This window comes from Rissa tridactyla, chromosome 14, assembly GCF_028500815.1.
Source record: "Rissa tridactyla isolate bRisTri1 chromosome 14, bRisTri1.patW.cur.20221130, whole genome shotgun sequence".
NCBI lineage: Eukaryota > Metazoa > Chordata > Aves > Charadriiformes > Laridae > Rissa > Rissa tridactyla.
This window is the reverse complement of record NC_071479.1, coordinates 2,730,396-2,750,970: the sequence shown is the minus strand read 5'-3', so window position 1 is coordinate 2,750,970 and position 20,575 is coordinate 2,730,396. Positions and strand designations below refer to the sequence as shown.

General features: G+C 52.9%; 1 protein-coding gene across 2 annotated transcripts in view; it reads right to left on the bottom strand.

Moving 5' to 3' along the window:
- The window catches only part of OLFM1 (olfactomedin 1), a 35,135-nt gene that overhangs the window by 3,201 nt on the left and 11,359 nt on the right, over positions 1-20,575 (bottom strand). The window contains exons 1-5 of one of the 2 annotated variants that reach the window (XM_054221112.1): positions 19,901-20,196; positions 17,752-17,901; positions 12,189-12,344; positions 9,437-9,656; positions 1,759-1,865 (exon numbers count right to left, since the gene is read on the bottom strand). In XM_054221112.1, coding sequence (XP_054077087.1) covers positions 1,759-1,865; positions 9,437-9,656; positions 12,189-12,344; positions 17,752-17,901; positions 19,901-20,050 — 783 coding nt within the window. In that variant the 5' untranslated portion in view covers positions 20,051-20,196. Of the gene's footprint in view, positions 1-1,758; positions 1,866-9,436; positions 9,657-12,188; positions 12,345-17,751; positions 17,902-19,900; positions 20,197-20,575 lie in introns of those variants that run through there. The other variant, XM_054221113.1, reaches the window with a different exon arrangement.

Sequence of the window (20,575 nt, the reverse complement as noted above, 5' to 3'; positions counted from 1 at the left end):
GGGCAGAACCCCAGGGCATCACGCCGTGGCTGCAAGGTGGCAGGTCCCAACAGCATTTTGTGCGTTGGAGAAGCAGAGATTGATGGCTAGAAACCGGCTGGCTTTGAGCAACCTCCTCCTCCTCCTGCCAACCCCCATCAATCCTGGCGCTCAGCATCCCCCCCGCCGCCTCGCCGCCGGGCTGCTCCTGCGGGACTCCCAGTTTCCCCCAGTTGCGTTCAATGACACGAACAAATAAAAGACCATCCGAACCACCAAACGCCTCCTGGGGCTTGGCAACATGAGATGGCGATGATGAACTCATCCCCACCCCCATCTCTTCCCCATCCCCAGTTTGCCACTCTGCTGGGCAGCCAGTGAAGTTCACTTAATTGTGTGTTTCTAATAAAAGTCACAGTAGATTTATGTATTACACACACATGCTCGTGAAGCTTGAGCTACAGTCCAGAGAAAACTGCTCGTCTACTCTCACGACAAAAATAGGCTGCAGAAAAAGGCACGGGTAATAAAAATATGAAAAAAATACCGGTTTGAGACAAAACACTCTGAAGACATGGAAAGATCTTTAGCATTTGATCAACTGGCTTCAGCTGCAACAGGCCTGACTCTTCCTTCACTGATGTACAAATCATGTTAGTGCCGAGGGATGCGGCAAGCACAGCCCGAAGGGGACAAATCTGAACCTTGGCTTGAGCAAAACGAGATGTGATGTGGGTAAAGCCTTCCTGTCTCACTTCATAATGAGGATCCTGTGGTGAAATTTTGTTTAATAACTGTAAAATATGGAGGTGTCGTATTGGGGAACCAGTGCCAACCAGCTGGCTGCTGGAGGGAAAGAGCCCGACGCCTCAAGTCACCGCAGCTTCGTCACTGCACGTCCATGGGCCAATGGAGCCACCCCCAGGGGTGGCTTCTCCAGAGCATCCCTCATCCTCTCTCAGCTACAGAAAGCCGATCACGGGGCAAAGCTCTCAAAATAGCTGCCCCGACACAGCCCTTGCTGGTGCCTTCATCCTTTGATGAAGGATGCCGCATGCAGCAGGGAATTACCACGCAGCCAAGCTCTGTGGCTTTTGTTTTGTTTTGCTGCCTACAAAATCCTCAGCAAACGCTCGAGATATTTTCCATTCCATCAGTCATGGGAAGCCTGGATTGATTTTCAGCCAGTTATTGGCCTCCTACCTCCTTGGGATCAAAATTGAATGGTCTGAATGGAAAAAAAAAAAAAAAAAAGACCAAAACAAAGGAAAACAAATCTCTCTCTGGCTGCAGTCAGTTAATTCCTCAAAACAATGAAGGTGGAGGATGGAGGACAAATGCAGTCAGATGACATTATCGGAGGCACCGGCAGCAGAAGAGCAGCAGGGACTGGGACCACGGGGTCCCTCTGCCCGGGCCCAGCTCTCTCCTGGCTGCCAAACCCAGATGAGAAACCCCATATTTGATTTTTCCCTCCCGCGGGAGGCACAGACCTCACGGTGACACTTCTGAGACCGTGCGCGCTCATCACTGCAGTGAGTTTCACCCGTCCTGTGAAGGGACCACTGCAGGGGGCTGCTCAGCCCCCTCCTCCTCCTGCCTCCCTAAGGGATCCTCAGCCCCCTCCCGCGGCAGAGGAGGCCAGCAGAGCCCCCTGAGATGAATTAGGATGTTCCACGGGTTTCACAGGGCTTTGGTGCTTGCACGTAGTGAGTTTTCAATGACCTCAGCCTCATGGATGGAGGTGGGAACACAGGGACGGAGCTGTGGCGGTCTTACCTTGTTCTCTCCCTCGGGCGCGAGAGGGTCCGTCATCCACGATCCGAACCTGGACCCCGAGGTTTTAATCGTGATCGGGTCACTTATTCCTGTCAGCTTCCCACAAGCTGAAAAAAGAGTGCAAGGCTGGTGAGCACCACGTCAGACCCCCCCCTCCCGCCCCCCAGCCTGGCGGCTCCTGTGGGTCTTTGCCAACCAGCCCCGGAGCCCCGATGAGGGGCACCAGAGCCAGCCACCACCCGCACCGCTCTGCCCTCTGCTCTCCCCCGCTGATGGGCAGCTCTGGTTTTATTTAATTAGAGGTAATTAGGCTGGGAACAACTGTTGGATGCTTTTGTTTGTTTCACGCCTCTTAATCACAATTGTCCTTATCACACTGCCCCCAAGAAAACAAGCTTTCCTGAACCCGCCGTGCTGCCAATGTCACGGAATAGAAAATGAGAAGAGTTAGCCAGGGTCGAGCAGCCAGGTGGAGAAATTAGCTGAAAAGCTCTGCTCGTTTCTGCTGTAATAGAGTGGGTGCAGCCAAGATAAAAAGACAGACGTGTCTATGCCAGCCCTGCTGCAAACGTACATTTGTTACAGGTTACGCAAAGGAGAGAAGAAAAAGAAAAAAAGGCCAAGGTGGGAAATTATATGCAATATAAATCCCTTCCTTGCAAAGACCATTTAGCGGCTTCTACCAGCCACCTTCTCTGTTCCCTATCATCGTGTCTGCACGCTTCGGAGACACTAATGAATTCACCAGCCTCCTCCTTTGCCAGCCCCGGGAGAGGAACCCAAGGGCAGGAGGACGGGAGGCAGGAGGTGGGGTGTCCCCAGGGTCCCCTGGGAGCTGCCCCGGGAACCCTGCTCAGACTCAGCATCACCACAACAGGGACCCGCACCCGTGCAGCGCTACGAGCCAGGTTTTTGAAGCATATTTAGGTGCTCCACACTGTTGACTTCATGCCACCGAATTCAGTGGCCACGTCAGCACATTTGCAAGCCCAGCCAAGTGCCTGGCTGTGTTTTTAAGCCCTGAATACAAGGTGAAGCAGTGGCAGCTCTCCCCCAGCTCACTGCGCCGGCAGCTTTTTTCCTTTCCGTGGCTCTGTCCCCTGACATCGAACCCAGCATCCCCCCGGGGACGCCCCTGACTAGACACTTGCAACGCTACAGCCTCGGCATCGAAGGTGCAGCCACACGCTGAGCTCCTATTTCCAACGATATCCCCAGGTTTCAGCAAAGCTGCCGTTCTGGTCTCCTGCAACACCAGCGTTCTAGCATACGTGCCCCAAGGAACGAAAGACGAAGAGACAAAGATGTGGATGTGGTTTTGGATGGTCTTTCGCTATGGAACCACACTCATTTAAAACCCGGACACACTCAGTGCAGAGCCGGTCCTGGAGCAGCATCTCCTGAGCAAGCCAAGCTAAGGTCAGTGGCACCAGGGGGACAGCCGCAACCTGAAGTTCAGAAGATGTTTCCTGACGTCTCCTTTTTGCCGCGGAAGCCTCTGGCAGGCCAGGGAAGGGGAAGGTGGTGGTGCTGGGATGGAGCAGCTGCTCCGGAGGCTGGGTTTGCAGCCTGAGCTGCAGCTGCACTGCGGTACGGATGGTGCCGATGCTCAGTGAGGGGTACCCGGGGCTGGGGCTGCAAGGTGGGAGCCCATGGAGGTGCTGCTGAAACACATGTGGAGCTCTGCCAGCTCAGGACAAGGTCCTTCTGCTCAAAATTACCAAGTACAATCATAGAATAGTTTGGGTTGGATGGGACCTTTAAAGGCCATCTATCCCAACCCCCTTACAATGGGCAGGGATATCTTCAATTAGATCAGGTTGCTCAGAGCCCCGTCCAACCTGACCTTGAATGTTTCCAGTATGTACAGTCTGCAATATCTCTTCGCTGCCTCTCTCCTTCGCCTCTTCTCACCTGTCCCTGTATATTCCTCATTACGGCCATGGGACGCATCCACCTACCTCAGCTCTGAGCTGTGGGCAAAGGGGTCACCTCAGCCTGGGACATAAAATTGATGAAGATATTCTTGATATGTACCAGCCTGCCATGGGCAAAGGGAGCATCAGCCTTCCCACAGCCTTCAGGCACCGGGCAGGTACAGAGAGATCCCACCAAAACGCAGAGAGCTTTGCTGGCCTCACCGAGACACGACGTACAGGATTTTGTCTGATGCATTCAAAACCTCTCAGCTCAGGAGGAGAGTGAGGTATTGACAAAGGGACGCAACGGGTTAAAATCATAAATGCTTAATGTATTGCAAATTCCCCTTGCAGAGGACCAGCCTCCCTCTAATCACAGATCTGCTCAATGCTGCCTTCCATTATCGCAGCCCTACATTGCTGTCACTTTATCTCCTTCCTTCCATTTCCCTGGAGAGAAAGGTTGTACAAAAGCTCATTGATTAAAAAAAAAAAAAAAAAAGTAAAAAAAAAAAAAGAAAAGCAGCAGCAGCTGATAAGGGTAAACCAGTGTTGTTTGCAAGTAGTGAGGCTCCATCTCATACACGTTTAGCTGGAGGCACATTCACAACAGCTCTTCAGCAATGCAAGGGGGTTGCTCTTACACAGGGCAAAGTGTTTTCTTTCTTGGTGTAAATCGATCGCAGGCACTCAGATGCTAGAGGGAAAGTTTAAAAGGGATCCGTTAAGGCCCCTAGCGAGCTGGCTCCCTGCAGCTCTCATGGTCTTGCCACCCAGGGACAGACAACTACAGCCTCTGCGATCCTCATTCCCCCGTCCGTTCCTCGTGAGATCCACACCACACTCCAAACACCATCAGGTTCTTCCCCCTTTCTATGGGGCTCGCATAGAAAAAACAGCAAGATTACTCTGCTGGGGCAGAGGGGTCTCATGTCTTCTACTGCTTCCCCCGGACATGTCGCAGCTTGAACCAGAGCAGTAGCTCACAAGACAGGATTCTTGCGACTCCCCACTCTCCGGCATGGAGCAGCAGCCCGCACAGCCTCGAAGCACCCCCCAGCAGCACCCCCAGCCCCAGCAGTGCTCCCCTCCGCGGGCGAGGAGCTGAGCGCGGGGCGGTGGGGTGGGAGCAGAGCTGGGGAGGGAGCCCAAGAAACCCAACATCCAGGTCTTCCCCTTATCAGACTCTACCGACTCGCACAGGGCAGTTTTCAAGCCCCGGCTGTGATTGCCCGAAGCTGCTGCTTGACCGCCCAGCAAAGCCCTCCTGCCCCGAGCAGCCCAGCACCCATGGGTGCCGAGCCTTTCGCAGTAGACCTGCTCTCCCGTTGGGATGGCAGGAGCATGAGACGCCACGGGCATTCCAAGTCACTCAGGGACAAACGTCCAAGAGGAGAACACGAGCTGGTGCTCATCCATCAGCCCACGGCGCAGGGGAAGCCTGGGAGCAGCAGCTTTCGGGGCGTGCACAGAGGATCTGTTTTCACTCCAGCTTCCCCAGCGCTACTGGGGCTCCCGGACCTGTGCCCCATGGGGACCGGCGTGTCCCTGTTCCTGGAAAACAGCCCAAATCAGCCTCTTCCCCAGTGACCCTTGGGGCTGACCCCGCCAACCGCCTCCGACCTCAGCAGAGCAGCAACGAAACACCGCGCAGCCCCTTCACCAGCCGCACAAGGAATTTTCCAGCAGAAGACAGGCTTTCCTCCAGCCAGTTAAAAGGACTGCTACCATCCTCCCAGGATGCTAACACCCCCGCTCCGTATTTCTCCTAAGATCCAGCCCACAAGCGTTGTTTAGCGGCTCAGCAGCAATTTATCCACCAACGCAACCACCAGGTTGACACCAGCACCATCTCCTTCTGGACTCAGTGGTTCTGCCCGGGCTGCCGCTGCCGCAGTCGAGCGCCTTCCCTGCTGGGGCTTCCCGCGAAGCTGAGGGCTGATCCACATCACACATCCCGGGATCCCACATTCCCCAGCAGGAATGGGGTTGCAGTGGTGGGGTCGTGCCTTGCCCTCGCCTCTGTCACTCATCCGGGAGCACCTCCATCCCAAAATCCACCTGGGACAGGCTGGCAGGGCTCTGTCCCCGTCTCTGCACCGGGACCATGGGCTGGGATTTTGTGCAAGAGTCAGGGAAAGCTCATTTCGTCAGGCAAAGAGGAGCTGGCGGAGCACAGACGACTTAAATTCCCCCTCGAATCACGGCGTGACAACCTCTCTGCGCCTCCAAGGCTCCTCTTAGGAACATTAATGGAAACGCTAAAATCCCTGTATAAATAGCGATCTTTAAGAGTGTAAACAGAATAACAGATTGAACGTGCCATTATTGATTTTTTTTTTTTTTTCCCCTTCACACGCATGCCAGGGTCAGGAAGCGTTTTCACTCTTGATCCATCAATAATGCTTAGGAAACCCAAAAACGCAAAACAGGACCTTGTCTAAGGAAAATGCTGCTGCCCTGTGGAGCATCAGTGCTTCCCCGGGGGATGGGGAGAGGAGAACCGGACGGGAACCGGGCACATCCCCTCCCCTCCCCTCGTCCCGTGGTTATTGCAGCAGCTCCCAGCTCCTGTCCTGGGTGCTCCCAGCTGCATCCTGAGCTCTAGGAAGCGAATGCCTGCCAGGTGAGCAGCACGGCTGGCCCCATGCAGGAGCAAATCTGAGCTGAAACGTGCTACTTGAAACGCCAGTGAGTCCCTCTGAGCCGATAATTTGCAGCAAACAGCAATCCTCAGCAAACAGGGCCTCACCGCACGGCAGCAAAAGTGTCTGCAAGGCTGTTATCCGAATTTAACTCAATTAACTACCATTTTCACTGGTTTGCACTCTGGAGCGATAAACAACATCGGAAATTCAATCCGTGCTGTTTGCTGTTAAGTGACCAAATAAATCACCCTCCTGGGTGAGCAGCAAACCCTCCCGGGAGAACCCTTGTGAGACTCAGCGTCCGTCTCCATGAGCACCCAGGGGTGCTGCAACGCCCCAAGGCAGAGAAGCTGCCCTGACCCCAGAGGCAGCAAGAGGAGAAAAGGGGCACGGCCAAAGAGCCCAAATAAAGCCTCAGAAAGATTAAAAAAAACCCAAACCCCAAAGTTCCTAGAAAACATTGCCTACAAGAGCTGGCCATCCCAGCTGTCTCCATCAGTCTTACGTGGGCTCCTTGGGTGGATGTCCCAGCTGGAGGACCTGAGCATGAGGATGTAATGAGCCAGGACATGGCCCAGAGCAGGAGGAGCTAACGGTCTAGAAGCGAACTCTTTTTTTGGAGTCCTGAACGGTTTGGGAGTTACTTCCTAAAGTTCCCAGGGTCATTGGGATCATCACAGCTTCCCTGGCTCTGGTAGACCAGCCTGGGCTGGGCAGCTCCACCAAGGCCAGGCGGAGAGGGGCTGTGGGGTCCAGGATGGTTTTGTTTAAAGAACTATCCCTGGGAAGTACTTCTGCAGCCCAGACTCGAACCTCTGGTCCTGCTGCTGTTCCCCCTCCCTATCACCCACAGCTCCTCCTCGTCTTCAAGAGATGGGCTGAAGGCTATGGATGCAGCAAGCGGATCCCTCCTCTCATCTCACCCACATCTCACCTGCCTTCGGCAGGGGAGAAATGAGAAAAGCCGTTCGCAGGGCAGAGCTGCCCTGTGCTGGGGGGGTTTGCTACATGACCTTGGTCAACCATAGAATCATTCAGGTTGGAAAAGACCCTTGGGATCATCGAGTCCAACCATCAACCCCTCTCTACAAAGTTCTCCCCTACACCATATCCCCCAACACCACATCTAAACGACTCTTAAACACGTTCAGGGATGGTGACTCCACCACCTCCCTGGGCAGCCTATTCCAGTGTCTGACCACTCTATTCTGGGAAGAATTTTTTCCTAATGTCCAGCCTAAACCTACCCTGTTGCACCTTGAAGCGATTCCCTCTTGTTCTATCGCTAATTACCTGTGAGAAGAGGCCAGCACCAACCTCTCTACAATGTCCTTTCAAGTAGTTGTAGAGAGTGATGAGGTCTCCCCTCAGCCTCCTCTTCCTCAAACTAAACAGTCCCAGCTCCTTCAATCGCTCCTCAAACCAGACACTCCTGGGCCTGCTCTCCATCCTTTCTTGTCTTACCCACTGCAGGACTGTCATTCCCGAGCTGTCTGTATGGTCCCCATGCGATAACGCTCCAGGTGGTAAGTATTGCTAAGGCAGAAAGCACCGAGTCATTATAACCTCAATCATTTCTGTCCCCATTAAGCTTTCAGGGTGAAATTCCAGCAGGTGAGGACAAGGAAGGTCAGGACTTCCCTGCCACCCCCCAACCCTGCTGCCTTCCCCGTGACCACTGCAGGGCAAGGAGAGGGACCGCAGAAAGCGACGGCACGACTCGCCTCCGCCTGTTCTGCCCCCGAACCAAACCTGGGCACATCAGCGCTCGTTAATAAATGAGAAGTCAGGCTCTGCCCTCTCACTGAGCCTCCGGGGGGGGGTTACACCCGCTGCCCAGGCAGCTCCCCGGGGGGGAACATGGTGGATGACTCGCTGCACGCTCCTACTGCTGAGCAGCCGGGCTTACGTGGAAATTCACTTTCCCCTCCCAGATTTCCAGCGAGAGGTAGCTCGTAAGGGACGTCCAAGGTAAGAGAGGACAGGACGGAAATGCGGAGGGAAATACAGGCGAGGCGGCTGCTTACAGAAGTGTGGGGGCAGCTAGAAACAAGCAAAAGCAATCCCACCAGCAGAGACAAGAGAGAAACAAAGCATTACCTTGCCAAGGATATAAAGTGCTCAGAAGAGATCTGATCCTCCACGAAGTTACCTGAGAGCGTAACTTCATATGTGCTACCAAAATAGACTGCGGAGCAGTTAATGTGTTTAGATTATCTAAATTGCTTAACAAGAAAGTCAATAATGTAAGTAGAAATTAAATCAAGTCAGAGAGAGGCCAACAAACGGTGGGGAGATTCCCTGCAGGTGCGGAAGGCAGTGCCCTCCTTCCCCCCTTCGCCACCCCCGGTTTGGGGTCAGACCCTGGGTTTGGCTACAGCTGTGTCTCCCCACAAGAGACCCACGGGCTTCGGTCAGTTAATACTCTCTGTATGAGATTACGGGTGAATCTCTCGGGTTTTAGCATTGCCGGTTACGTGGCCTGACGGAAGGGGCTCCCTGGGGGAAGGGGAGAGATGGGGGGGGATTTATATCCTGCTCATGGCACAGTCCAGACCAAACCGCGAACCCACACCGGCCACATCATGCTCTTCTCAACGGTGGTTTGCAAGATGCAAAAGGGGAGGAAAAAAGGGAAACCGAGTCACAGCCTGCACACACACACACGCGCGCGCGTGCTAGCGGCGCGCAGAGACCTTTGCCGGTGCGCCAGGTCCGGTCAGCAACAGGATCGGACAGGGATGCAGAAGCAAAACGGGGGGCATGTGTTGGCTTTGCATAAGCGCTGTTTGCAACAGGCACGGGCATCTCACCGCATTGCGCCGCCCGCTTATGCAAAAAGCCACATGCCCGCTCGAGGGCCCGATCCTGAAGCACTTACGCCATGAGCAACATCGGTCATGCAAGTAATCCTCAGCAGGACTACTCCCAGGATTAATGTTACTTATAGCATAAATGTTTACAGGATCCCAACCCGGCTGTGCCAGCTCATCCCTTACAGCCAGGCCAGGCACGGGGAGATGTCCAGTCTAGCATCTCTGCCTCCAGACGGGATGGGTGGTTTGACATCGATGGTGTTTAGCCAGTGCCACCATGTTGTTCTGAGCCTACCTAATTTTTGCATGCATGCACGAAGCCTTTCTTCAAGATTTGACACTCTGTTCTGAAGCTCTTCGTAGTCATAGGCGCCAATCTCTTCCTGGAGTTCGTTTAGAACTGACGTCAGATTCTGGACCTCCTCTTTAAACTGCAATACCAATTTGGCATCGGCTTTGTACTCTTCCAACACTGGTATCAAAGGCCTAAGTTCCTCCATTTTCGCTTTTATTGCCTGCAAGGTTAAAATAAGCTTGGTTCAGTGCTATGCGTGCAAAAATCTGCAACACTCTGCCTTGACCTGGTTGCTTCCTACGTGAGTGCAATGTTCATACCCCACAATTATTATCATTAAAATTATTTTAATTATTATTTTGGTCCAAATGATGTCTTGGAAAGAACATATTAAACAGGCTGCAGAACACCAAAATATTTGGGAAAGGCCTTTATTTGTCATTTTTAGAATGCAACATCTTAGGGTTACATGCTTCAGATCACATACACAAAGAGTTCTTTTTTTTTTTTTTTCTTTCAAAAAAATAAAATAAAATAATATATATATGCATTGACAAGGGTTTCAAACTATTCATGAAATGCATCTACAATTGCATGCAAAGGAAGATCTCGGTTGTGTGGTTCAAGGTTCCTTAGTGAGATATGGTGCTAATTTGGAAAATAATCAAAAAAATAAATGCATGGTGCAAAATGCTCTGTGGCCCTCTTTTCATGGTTACATGGGAGTGAACTGCTTCTTCAGTCACTGCAGCATTGAAAAAACTTGCTTTTAAGTTAGCCCTGTAAGCAAGAAAATGAAATACTGTTGAGGATCTAGCTCGCTAACCTGCCTTATATAGATAGCCATTCATAGACAAATACTCTTACGGAACTAAAAAGAAAAAAAAACAAAAAACCAACACAAGAGCTCCAAACCACTCACATTTTAATGCTGGCATTAGCAGAAACAAAATGCTGTGGCTGTTATTTAAAATGGTGCTTTGGCAGCAAATTAGACAAAAATCCCTTACTGTTTTTAGCCATGCTATAAAGAACATAAAAATCAAAGTCATTATCAAATTTATTTTGCGGAAACGAAGACTTTTTTTTTTTTTTTTTTTTCTTTTCCCCCCCCATAAATTAACTGACGGCCTCGTTTAAAGGCACGGTACGCAGCATTTTGTTGAAGATGCTTTGCTCCAGCAGTTAATGAGCAGACATAAATATGCATGCACCTACCCGTTAATGAAGCATGTTAGTGTACACGGTAAACCTGGTGCTGCGAAAGCTACTGCACAGTGGCCGAGTTCCCAGCGCTCAGGGCTGCGACATCCCACTGTCCCGGGGGCGACCAGGATCACAAATTGGTCCTCAGCCTCGTTTCTTTCCTTCCCATCCCCTCCTATTTAACTCAAGAGGCTTTCCCTCTTTTTTCCCTCCTGCCCTTTTTTTTTTTTTTTTTAATGTGGGGAAATATATTTATTTCCTTATTTACTTGCACTTCCCGGTGCAGGCGCCCTGGCAGGCAATGGGGAGGATTAGACTCATCAGAATGGAGGGGGGACAAAAAAAAAAAAAAAAAAAAAAAAAAAGAAAAGGAAAAGGAAAAAAAGAAAAAAAAAAAGAAACTCACGCTTAAATCAGAAAGATGATCCTTACATCCAGCCCGCGGATCTAAAATTTAGGGTCCTGCGGTAACCGGAGATAGGGAGTGGAGGAGGTGGAGTTGGGGAAAAGTTTTGAGAACCTTCTTCCCAGCTTTTCATGATGCTACTTTGGTATTTCAGCATTTAATTTATCAATTAAAAGATTCTGCTTTAAAACACCAGCCAGCTGGGAAGCTGCCTGAGAATGAGGATGGGAATCAGCTGGGGGGCTGATCAGAAACGTCCCCAGATTTCACTAGAAATCTTCTCAATTTGTTTTTCACATCTATTAATCCAAAGCATTACTAAAATTTAAGATTCCAAATATTGCCGACAGCCTCTTTTTGGCAATTTCCTTTGTTCTCCGTCGTGTTCTTGAAAGTTTGACCATTGCTCGCCACGACAGCCCCGTTTAAAAGGCTGACAGCTTTACTTCTCGTTTGCGCGACACCGGGACAACACAGAAATAACCCATCCGAAGGTGCTGGCTCTGCTGCCAACACCGTTATTTCAAAATTGGACGTTTGCACATCCTTGAGATGTGCAGTCTGCCAGCCCGAGGACGGCTGCAAGAGTATTTTTGGGTTTGTTTTTTTTTTTTGGGGGGGGGGGACGGAATTAATTTGTTTGATGGATTGCCCTGTTGCTACAACCAGCCCAAGGAGGGCAGCGGTTTGGTGACAGCCCATTGCGGTTCGCCACGCGCTGCAGAAATGGGAACGGAGCCCCAGCTCCTTCCTGGCTCTTCCCAAGAAAAAAAAAATTGGGTCCCGGGCACGGCGTGGGGAAGGGCTGCCTGGCCCCGGAGGGAAATTTGGGTAGCCCTGACCTCAGCTGCCCCGGGGTCTCCCCTCTCACGGAGCAATCCCGTGCCCCCTGTTTGGGGCACCCAGGCGGTTCGTGGGTACGGGATCGCGGAGATTTGTGCTTTTAGCCTATAGAAAAATGTACTGCGGCCGAGGACGCGATGCTGCAACCCGGATCTGGCCGTGCTGGGGACAGGAGGGAGCTGCACAGGTGGGAGTACGAACGGACCAACGGCTATGTGTGACCGGGGCCACCGTCCCATGCGAACCCCGTGGAATCCCCGGCCAGGGCTTTGTTAGCGTTTTGGAGAGCAGACTTACCTTAAACTGCCTCGCCAGGTGCTGCTTGTGGCTTTCTTCCACTTGCTTAAATTTTGACTCCAGTCCCCTCATCTGGTTTTCCATCTTCTCAACGTACTGTAGGTCTCTCTGAGTCCGCCTGTCCAACACCTCTATCGACTGGGACATGTTTTGCACCTGCCAAAGGAGAAGGGGCTCATTAAGGAGGTGCGTCCCCAGCAGCAAGGCAGCCCCGCTCGCATCCCAGCGCCGGAGGTGGACCTTGTCCGACACGCTCAGCAAAGCTAAAGGGTGATCACCCCATGCATTATTTACCGGTTAATCGACAGCATTACGACCCCCATGCTCTAAACCAGCAACCTGGTTTCATAAACATTTATTCTGCCGCGCTGCAGAGGATAATTTAACCATCACGCATGCAAATAAGGGTCGTAGTCAAGGTGAAAATGCGTCACCCTCCGTGGCCTCTCTGAGAGGCTGGGACGGCACCTGCCATCAGGCGAGGAGAGGCTCTTGGTGGAGCAGAAGCACATCTGACTGCGAGGAACGCTTCTGCTGAGGTGCACATTAGCATCTCCTCATGCACGCAAGTGACACTTACTGATTGCCTGAGTGCAAACTTTACTCCCAGCTAGTAAAAACTTCATTATCCCAACAGCCCGACTGTTTATACAGCAGCTGCCACAACAAACCCAGCTGCAGGTGAGGGCAGCCTGGAGCTGGGAAGCGCCGCGGGGGGGCCCCGAGACCTGCCTGTCCTGGTCCCCCCCCGTCCCTGCCCGCTCGGGCGTTTGCGCCGTGTCGGCATCTTTTCTCGCCGAGCGGCGCCGCATCCCCGCGGCCCCCCCGGGCAGCACCCATCTGGCCCAGCCAAAGGAATGATGCAAGAAGGTTGGCTGGGCTCGCGGTGAGAAAAAAGAGCCGCTTGCGCTGAAGGTGTGAGGAGAGGAGGGAAGCCATAGCTAGGCTGACCTGATTTTGAAGGCTGGCTGCCATCTGATTTATTAAGATATTCCCTTCTCCCATTTTTCAGAGCTCTGATTTGGGCAGGCACCCAAGCACCTATTCAGCAGAAAGCAACGGGCGTAATTTGAAGTCTTTGCGTCAGGGACGGTGGTGTTTGTCGCGTGGTTTGTGCATTACGGGGCTCAGCCCACGGCTGGTGCTCCTGCCACGGCAAGGCGACCGCCGGCACCGGTAGGGATGACGCCTGTGTTTAAAATGAATCAGGCACCCAAGCGCGCTGCTACGTCAGGGCCCCAGCTACAGGCATCCCGGTCCAAGGCTCCTCATCTGTGGGCGTCTGAGCAAAACCCAAATGTGAGCCAGCACCGTCTCTGCGGATCCGCTCCGAGACACCTCCCAGAGCCCGTGCTGCCACATCCCCTCCCGTCTCCGTCCTCGCCAAAGCCAGGGCTGAGATGGAAGGAGATGGGTGCAAGTGCAATATTGCCTCCAGCAAATCACGCTGGGCTGCTGCGACTTACCTGGAGTGACAGCGCGAGGGGACGGCGGGACACCCGCACGCAGCCAGGTCTCGGAGGCTACTTGCTGAAACCAGCCTAGGTCAAATGCCAACTTTAGCGTCTGCATCACTGAAGGGATCAAAATGCCCATTGCTCATGCATGACGACAAGAAAACTATTATGGGGAACTATTAAAAATGTATGGACAACCTATATTTCAAAGGCCAACAGCGAGGAGACATTTTCTACAAGCAGTACAACTGCTCCGGGGGTCTAATGGTCTCCCTCAGCAGAGGTGAAGCTATTTTCAGTCTCCGAGGCCCAACACACCCCTCAGAGATGAACCAGCACCCATCCTGAGAGCCACCAAGGACCTGCTCAGCGAGGTGTGAGGAGCAGGGATGGGCAGAACAAGACCCTCTTGGTTTGAAAAGAGCAAACCTGAGCTCAGCCCGTTTAGCCGTGCCTCCCTCGGGGTACCTGAGCTCCCAGCGGACGCAATTGGGTGCCTATTTACCTGGGCTGGACGTGGAGGAGTTTGAAGACCTCTCTCCACCCTGAGGCAGGCGAAGGGAAGACTTAGACAAGCCTGACTGGTCTGCAGATATTTTTTATTCTGGTAATCCAGTCTATCCTCCTTTGAGTCAAGGTGTATCTACACAGCAGAGTTGTTCCCATGGGTGGGAACAGGAACGACTTGTAGGGATCGTACAAAATTGATCTCATTTTTTCCACTAATGCCTACCTCCAGTTAAAGGCCAAGCTGTGAGTAATCAGAAAAAAAGCATTTCTGTAATGATGTGCTGGTGTGTGACACTGCAGGGGCCACGGGAGGCTACGGGGGGCTCCTTACGCTGCCTCTTGGATGGTGGGGAGGGAGAGCCAGACTCCGCTAGGAAATGAATCGGAGCATCTCGCTCCGGCTTCTGCTCTGAATCACGGCTGGAGGAGTCTGCCTCTCCCCTGACTGCAGAGGCAAACAGCCTCCTCACATGGCTCTAAACCAAGATGCCTAAAATTAGCTGCTGTGCTATTCTGGGGAATCTGTTTTACGAGTCCAGACTCTCGCTATTCGTTGCCCATATTGTTTTCAACCAGGCAAAGATCCTGGCCAGGCTTGTAAAAAGCCAGTCTCCATCATTCCCGATCTCTGTGCGCTTCATCAGCTGAAGATCTACTTGTTTTCCTTCATTAGCATATTAAGCCCTTGATCCAGCAAAGTACTTTGGCACATGATTAGACTTCAATGAGACTGTTCATAGCTTAAACTTAAGCATGTACATAAGTGCTCTAATGAACCGAGACCCAAGGATACTGTCTCTCAAATTCCCTCAGCTTCATCCATTAACCGCTATCCTCAAACATCAGCTGAAATGCTTTTTGCCTCCGTTGGCGGAGCACGCACCCTCAACACGAAACCTCATTTTCCATCAAGCTAATGGGAGCGAGATACCTGCGATTGTCTTGGGGAAAAGAGTTAATTTTAGCATTTGAAATAGAAAATTGATACAAACGAAACTTCCAGTGCTGTTCTTGTCAACTTGTTTGACAGCGAGTTGTTTCAGAATGAAACCAGAGTAACGGAGTGTCAATATTGGCCTGATGACCAATGGAGACAGATACGGCCAAAGCCATGGTTTAAACCCTGCTCAAGCTTCCCTGTGGATCAGCCTTTCACGCCAGCTCGAAAGGGCTACTCTAAGATCATCTCTGGGGTTTGAACTGGGATGAAGCTTCAGCTTTGGGTAGCCGGACAAACTGGCGGAGCAATGGGGCACCTTGAGGGAGATTTTTGTGGTCTACAGGAAGAATTAGCAGAGAGATGGACTCAGGTGATGGACCAGGACACGAGAAGTTCATCTTGTAAGGTCTGTAGGAAGCAAAGTGAAGGCTGAGAAGAGATGTCACTGTCCTCCCTACATCCACCTTGGAGTGAATATCAAAGGAACAGAAAGAACTGTTTAATCTGGAAATCAGTGCTGGCAAAGAATAAGAATTGGCAGGAAACCAAAAATGGTTTAACCATCAGAGGAGGAAGTCCTCCCAGATAACAGGGCCAAAAGAAAAAAAAAAAAAAAGCCGTTTGAAGATAAAACATAATCTGTTTATGAACAGGATTTAGGTGATGTCTTGGTTTGGATTCAGCCCAAGATCTGGACTCAGCACCTGACACGTACAAGGCTGGAAGGACTCCGTGTACTCCAGCCAAAGATGAGCTCAGACACCTCGGTGGCAAAACACGGGCTGAACAGTTTGTGCGGTGGCGAGCAGACCTGGCTCACCTCACCTCACCGAGCGCCTGCTCTTTAAGCCGACGGGGTGCCCAGGATTCACTCGCGAGCAGCATGAACCGCAGTTTCTCTGCATATGCCTGTGCCCCTGCGCTGAGGGTAGATGGGGTCTTGGCGGCTTTGAACCTCCAAGTACATTCTGCTGCTGAAGCCTCTGTGCAGAGATTAGCGCAGAAGATGCTGTAATGGGTTTGCCTACACGTGCACAAATGCAGCTTATTTCTTGCCCGTAAAAGCAACGCCTTATAATTTCCATAGGTGACTGCCAGGTGTCCTCCTTTGAAACTCCAAACATAATTACCTCTTTGACACATTTACGCCTCTTCATCTGCCGGCAGAGAGAAATGAGGAGATGCGAGTTTCCCCATCGCAAAGCTAGAGTTAAAGTGTCAGATGAGGGAAGGAGTTAGCAGGTTTGAAATCCTTCCTGGGAAGCTGGAAGCTCTTCCCCGCAGTCGCGTTTTCCTATAGGGATTATCATTTCAGCCTTCGTCAACATCAGATGTCTGGCACTAAGAGCCTATTCTTTATTTTGGGGTTTTCATATAGGTTAGCGTAGGAGTGAGATGCAGACAGATTAGCAGGCAGGTAACATATCCCCAGAACACATGCCTTGAAATACCGCTCCTCCCTCACTCTATTCATTGGCAGCCGGGGAGCTGCATAAGGGAAAAACCACTGAGCGCTTACGCCCTCCGCTCGGGAGCCGACGTTATCCCAGGTCGCGTATGCCCAACTCGCCCGTCCATTAGCAGAGGGCATCGGGTCAAATCCTGCTTGTTTAATGCGTGTGAGCAGTTCTGGGAACACGACGGCTCTCGGACGCCCGTGTCAGCTGCTAATATAATGCACGCTGCCTCTTAGGCAAATGCGCTGTTGGACCGATTGCTGTTACTGCTTAGAGAAATAAAAGCTTGAGTGGGATTATTTTTAGAAGCCTCTGACATACCAAAGAAGCGTTTTAGGGCCAAATGTTCCCTGCCTCACTTCATTGTCCTTATCACATAAGAGAATCAGTTAAGTGTAGGTTTAATATTATTACGAGTAACTAATACATCAACTTCCCGATAGCAGCGGGATAAAAATTATTTTGTCATGCACAGCACATGCCAACACAGCATTAGGGCATGAGGGATAATTACATATCCAGCACTGGAGTCCACTTCTATTTTAAAGAGAAGAGCACCATTTCACATGAAACAGCGTTTCTTCAATGAAATCCATTATCTGGAAAATTTCTTGTTATCAGGAATGTTTCCCTAATGAGATTCTTTGATCTCTTTGGACAGCAGACTATTAAAAAGTAATCAAGTGGATGTCAACATTAGAAGGAAAACCACTACCTGTCATTTCCGTGCTATTTGGTGTTGACAGCTTGTATTGTTTTACTCGACCTTTTTAATATCAGCTTGGCTAGGAATGCATGGGCTTTGGGTTTTTAATTCTATCTTCTCTCATCTTGTTGAGGCTCATCCTTTGAAACCGCTTGTGTTAACGTAATGAAAAAAAAAAATGAGTAAATGACTTTTTTTTTTTTTTTTTAAGCAATGTGGTTCAATATTTTTGCTCTGATCTCAGCAGTTTTAACCTGGCCTTAGGCCACGGTCTCTTTTCCTCCGTGCCTCAGAAACACCCAAGAGATTTATCCTCCCGACTGTATCTGATTATTCCCCACTACAGGCATGGGGACAGCTACGGCGTGGGAGGGATGGCCAAGGGATCCCTCTTCCCTGGAAACCAAGGCTCAGCCCAGCTCACTCGAGTTTTTGCCCACCGTGTCACGCCAAACCAAACCAGAAGGGTTGCCCAGAAGGGGTCATCCGTTACCTTTTCTAATAGTTGTCTCAGCTGCTTTGTCCTGGCATCACGCGAGCACATCGTCTGTTGAGGTGCCACCACTGTGCATATACAACGTCCCTCGCTATCTTGGGCAGAGCTGTAGACCTGCCAGCTTTCCTCTGGGTTGGTAGGCAACACCTAATTAACACAGGGAAAGAAGGGTTAAGTAAACGGGGGGAGGCCTGGCAGGGGGGCGGGAGGGGAAGGGGGCTGAGTGGAGGGAGCAGGATGGATGTGGCAGATACTGGAGCTGTGCTGGCAGCGGAGGGAGGCTCCTCCGACAGGCCCAGCTGGCAAAATGCACTTGTAATGCAAAAATATGGATCGGGGACAAATAAAAGAAGGGTCTGAAAAGGAGAGCAAGAGCTGGAGCAAGAAGGCAACGCGAACGGGAATGCATGGACCCGAGGAAAGCCACGAAGCAGCGAGGGCTGGAGCGTGCTGTAAGGCACCGAGCGCATCGGGGTGGGGAACCCGCTGCCCCGCCGTCGTTACAAAGCACTTGGCTTCTCTTTGACAGTGCGAGAAGGATGTGCCCGAGCCACCAGCGAGGATACAGTGTCCTGGCTGAGGGCTGAGCAGCGATCAATGTGTCTCTGCAGAGCTCTCCCGGATCCGGCAGCAGGAAAATCAGCTCCCCTCAGTAAACGGACACCGGGAGTTAGGTTTCCCCTCTCCTCTGCCAGACTCTCCTGGGGATGGGGAGGTTCACCAGACAACCATCTCCCTCCAAACCTTCTGCGGGTCCTGGGCAGGGGAAGCCCGGTGCCGTGCCCTGCGGAGCATGCCAGCAGAGAAGGGATGCGATCCGGAGGGTGCGATCCGTGTCCCCGTCTGAGCTGCCAGGACACGCTGCAGAAAGGGAGCCCAGCCCCAAACACAGCACGGTCCCCAGCCCCCCGCCTGCCCCTTCTGCTCTCCAAACCTCTCTGATCTTAATTTTCCTTTGATCTCACAGTACTTTGCAAAATACATTATTTAATCACAATTCGGCCTCCAGTTACTTTGAAGGTACCACCGTTTTGCCAACTAGAAGGGAAACGTTCTTTCTACTATTGCAATGTATTACAAATAACCTTGCAAACACCCATGTTGCCAGACACACACACTGAGAGAGACGGCTAGGCAGACCGGCAAAAAATTTGATTCTCTATCTAAAACAACTGGGGGAAAAAAATAATAAACGGGTCTCATAATCCCCAGAAAAAAAATAAAAATTCCCAGCTTCATTCACAATGAGCAGAATCACTACCTGAAACACTCGTCTTGAAAGAGCAGAGCTGTAACACGTTAGCTCTTTTCCAAGGCACAAGCATGCAGCCTGGAGGCGAAAGGTGCCCGTTTTTCCCTGCTAAGGGGAGACAGACGGAAGGATTGGATTTCTCAGCCATTTCCAAAGTGGCAAGACCAGGCACCGTACCAGCCCTCCAGCGAAACGGGGACAGGAGACATACGGCACCACCACAATACACCGCAACTTCTCCCCTGCATTTTCCATCCCATTAACGACTATTGATTAAAGGCAAGGGAGGTGAACGAGATCTTGCGGGACCTGCTGTCCCAAGCGGCTTCGCCCAGCGACACCAAAGCGGCGACGAAGGAAACTTTGCAAACCCTTTGCCTGAAGGCACGGGGTGGAGGGGGGGGGGGGGGGGGGGGCACCCGGGTCGCCCCCCAGCCCGGGGCTAGTGATGGCTAAACCCGAGCGCAGGAGAGGAGCGGCGCTCCCCGCACGGCCACCCCACTCCCCCGTCCCCTACCAACCCCCCCCCCCACCCCGGCCCCGCAGCGCCCCGACCCCGCTCCTGGGGCGCACTTTGCAAGAGATGCTCCCCCCTCCATCACCCCGAGGGGCGGCGGCCCTGCCTCCCCCCGGGGTGCTGCTCTCTGCACCCGGGGGGGCTCCCGCAGGGCCTGCCGGTGGGAGGGAGCCAGACGACCCTGGAGGTCCCGGGGGTGCGGGGCGGGGGGGACACCCGAGCAAGGAGGGATTTAGGCAGCCCGGGGGACACCCAGGCGAGGAGGGAGCGGGCGGCCGGGGGTGGGGACGGGGGGGAGCGGGGCGCAGGCGCCCCGGGAGGCAGAGACGCTCCAGGCAGCCCCCCCCCATCCCCTGCCCGCCGCACCCCGCACTTACTCCCGTGCTGCGGTCCAAGGTGCCGCCCGTGGCCGCCGTGAGTTTGGTGGTGTTGAGCCCCACGAGGGAGGGCAGCGTCTGCGACATCCAGTTGGTGATCATGGCCATGGTGCTGAGGACGACTCCAATCTTGAGTAAAGGCACAGACATGTCTGCGGGGGGGGGCGCCAGGCACCCTTCATTCTGCACCGGCGCCGGGCTCCATGCCGCTGGGGACGGGCTGCGCCAGCCGCCCGGCCGCCGCCGCCGCCGCTCGCCGCCGGCCCATCGTCCCCCGCCGCCCCGCCGCGGCCCTGCCCGGCGCTGGCGATGGTGCGACCGGTGCCTCTACCGGAGCCGGTGGTACCGGAGCGGGGTTGCCTCCTCCCTGTGCCCGCCGCCGGGCGCGCCCCAGCCGGAGCGGAGCGGAGCGAGCGGCTGCGGGAGGCGGGACGGGACCGGGGCGGGCGGAGGGAGGGAGGGAGGGGCGGGGAGGGGGGGGCGTGAGCGCCCAGCCAGCCGGAGCGACTGCGGGTGGGGGGAGAGGGAGAAGGAGAGGGAGAAGGAGAAGGAGAAGGAGGGGGTTTGGGGAGGGGAGGGGGGAGCGGAGGGGAGGAGAGATTTTGGGGAGGGAAATAATTTTTTTTTATTTTTTTTTTTTTTTTTCTGGTGGTGGTGGGAGATTTGGGGACGCGG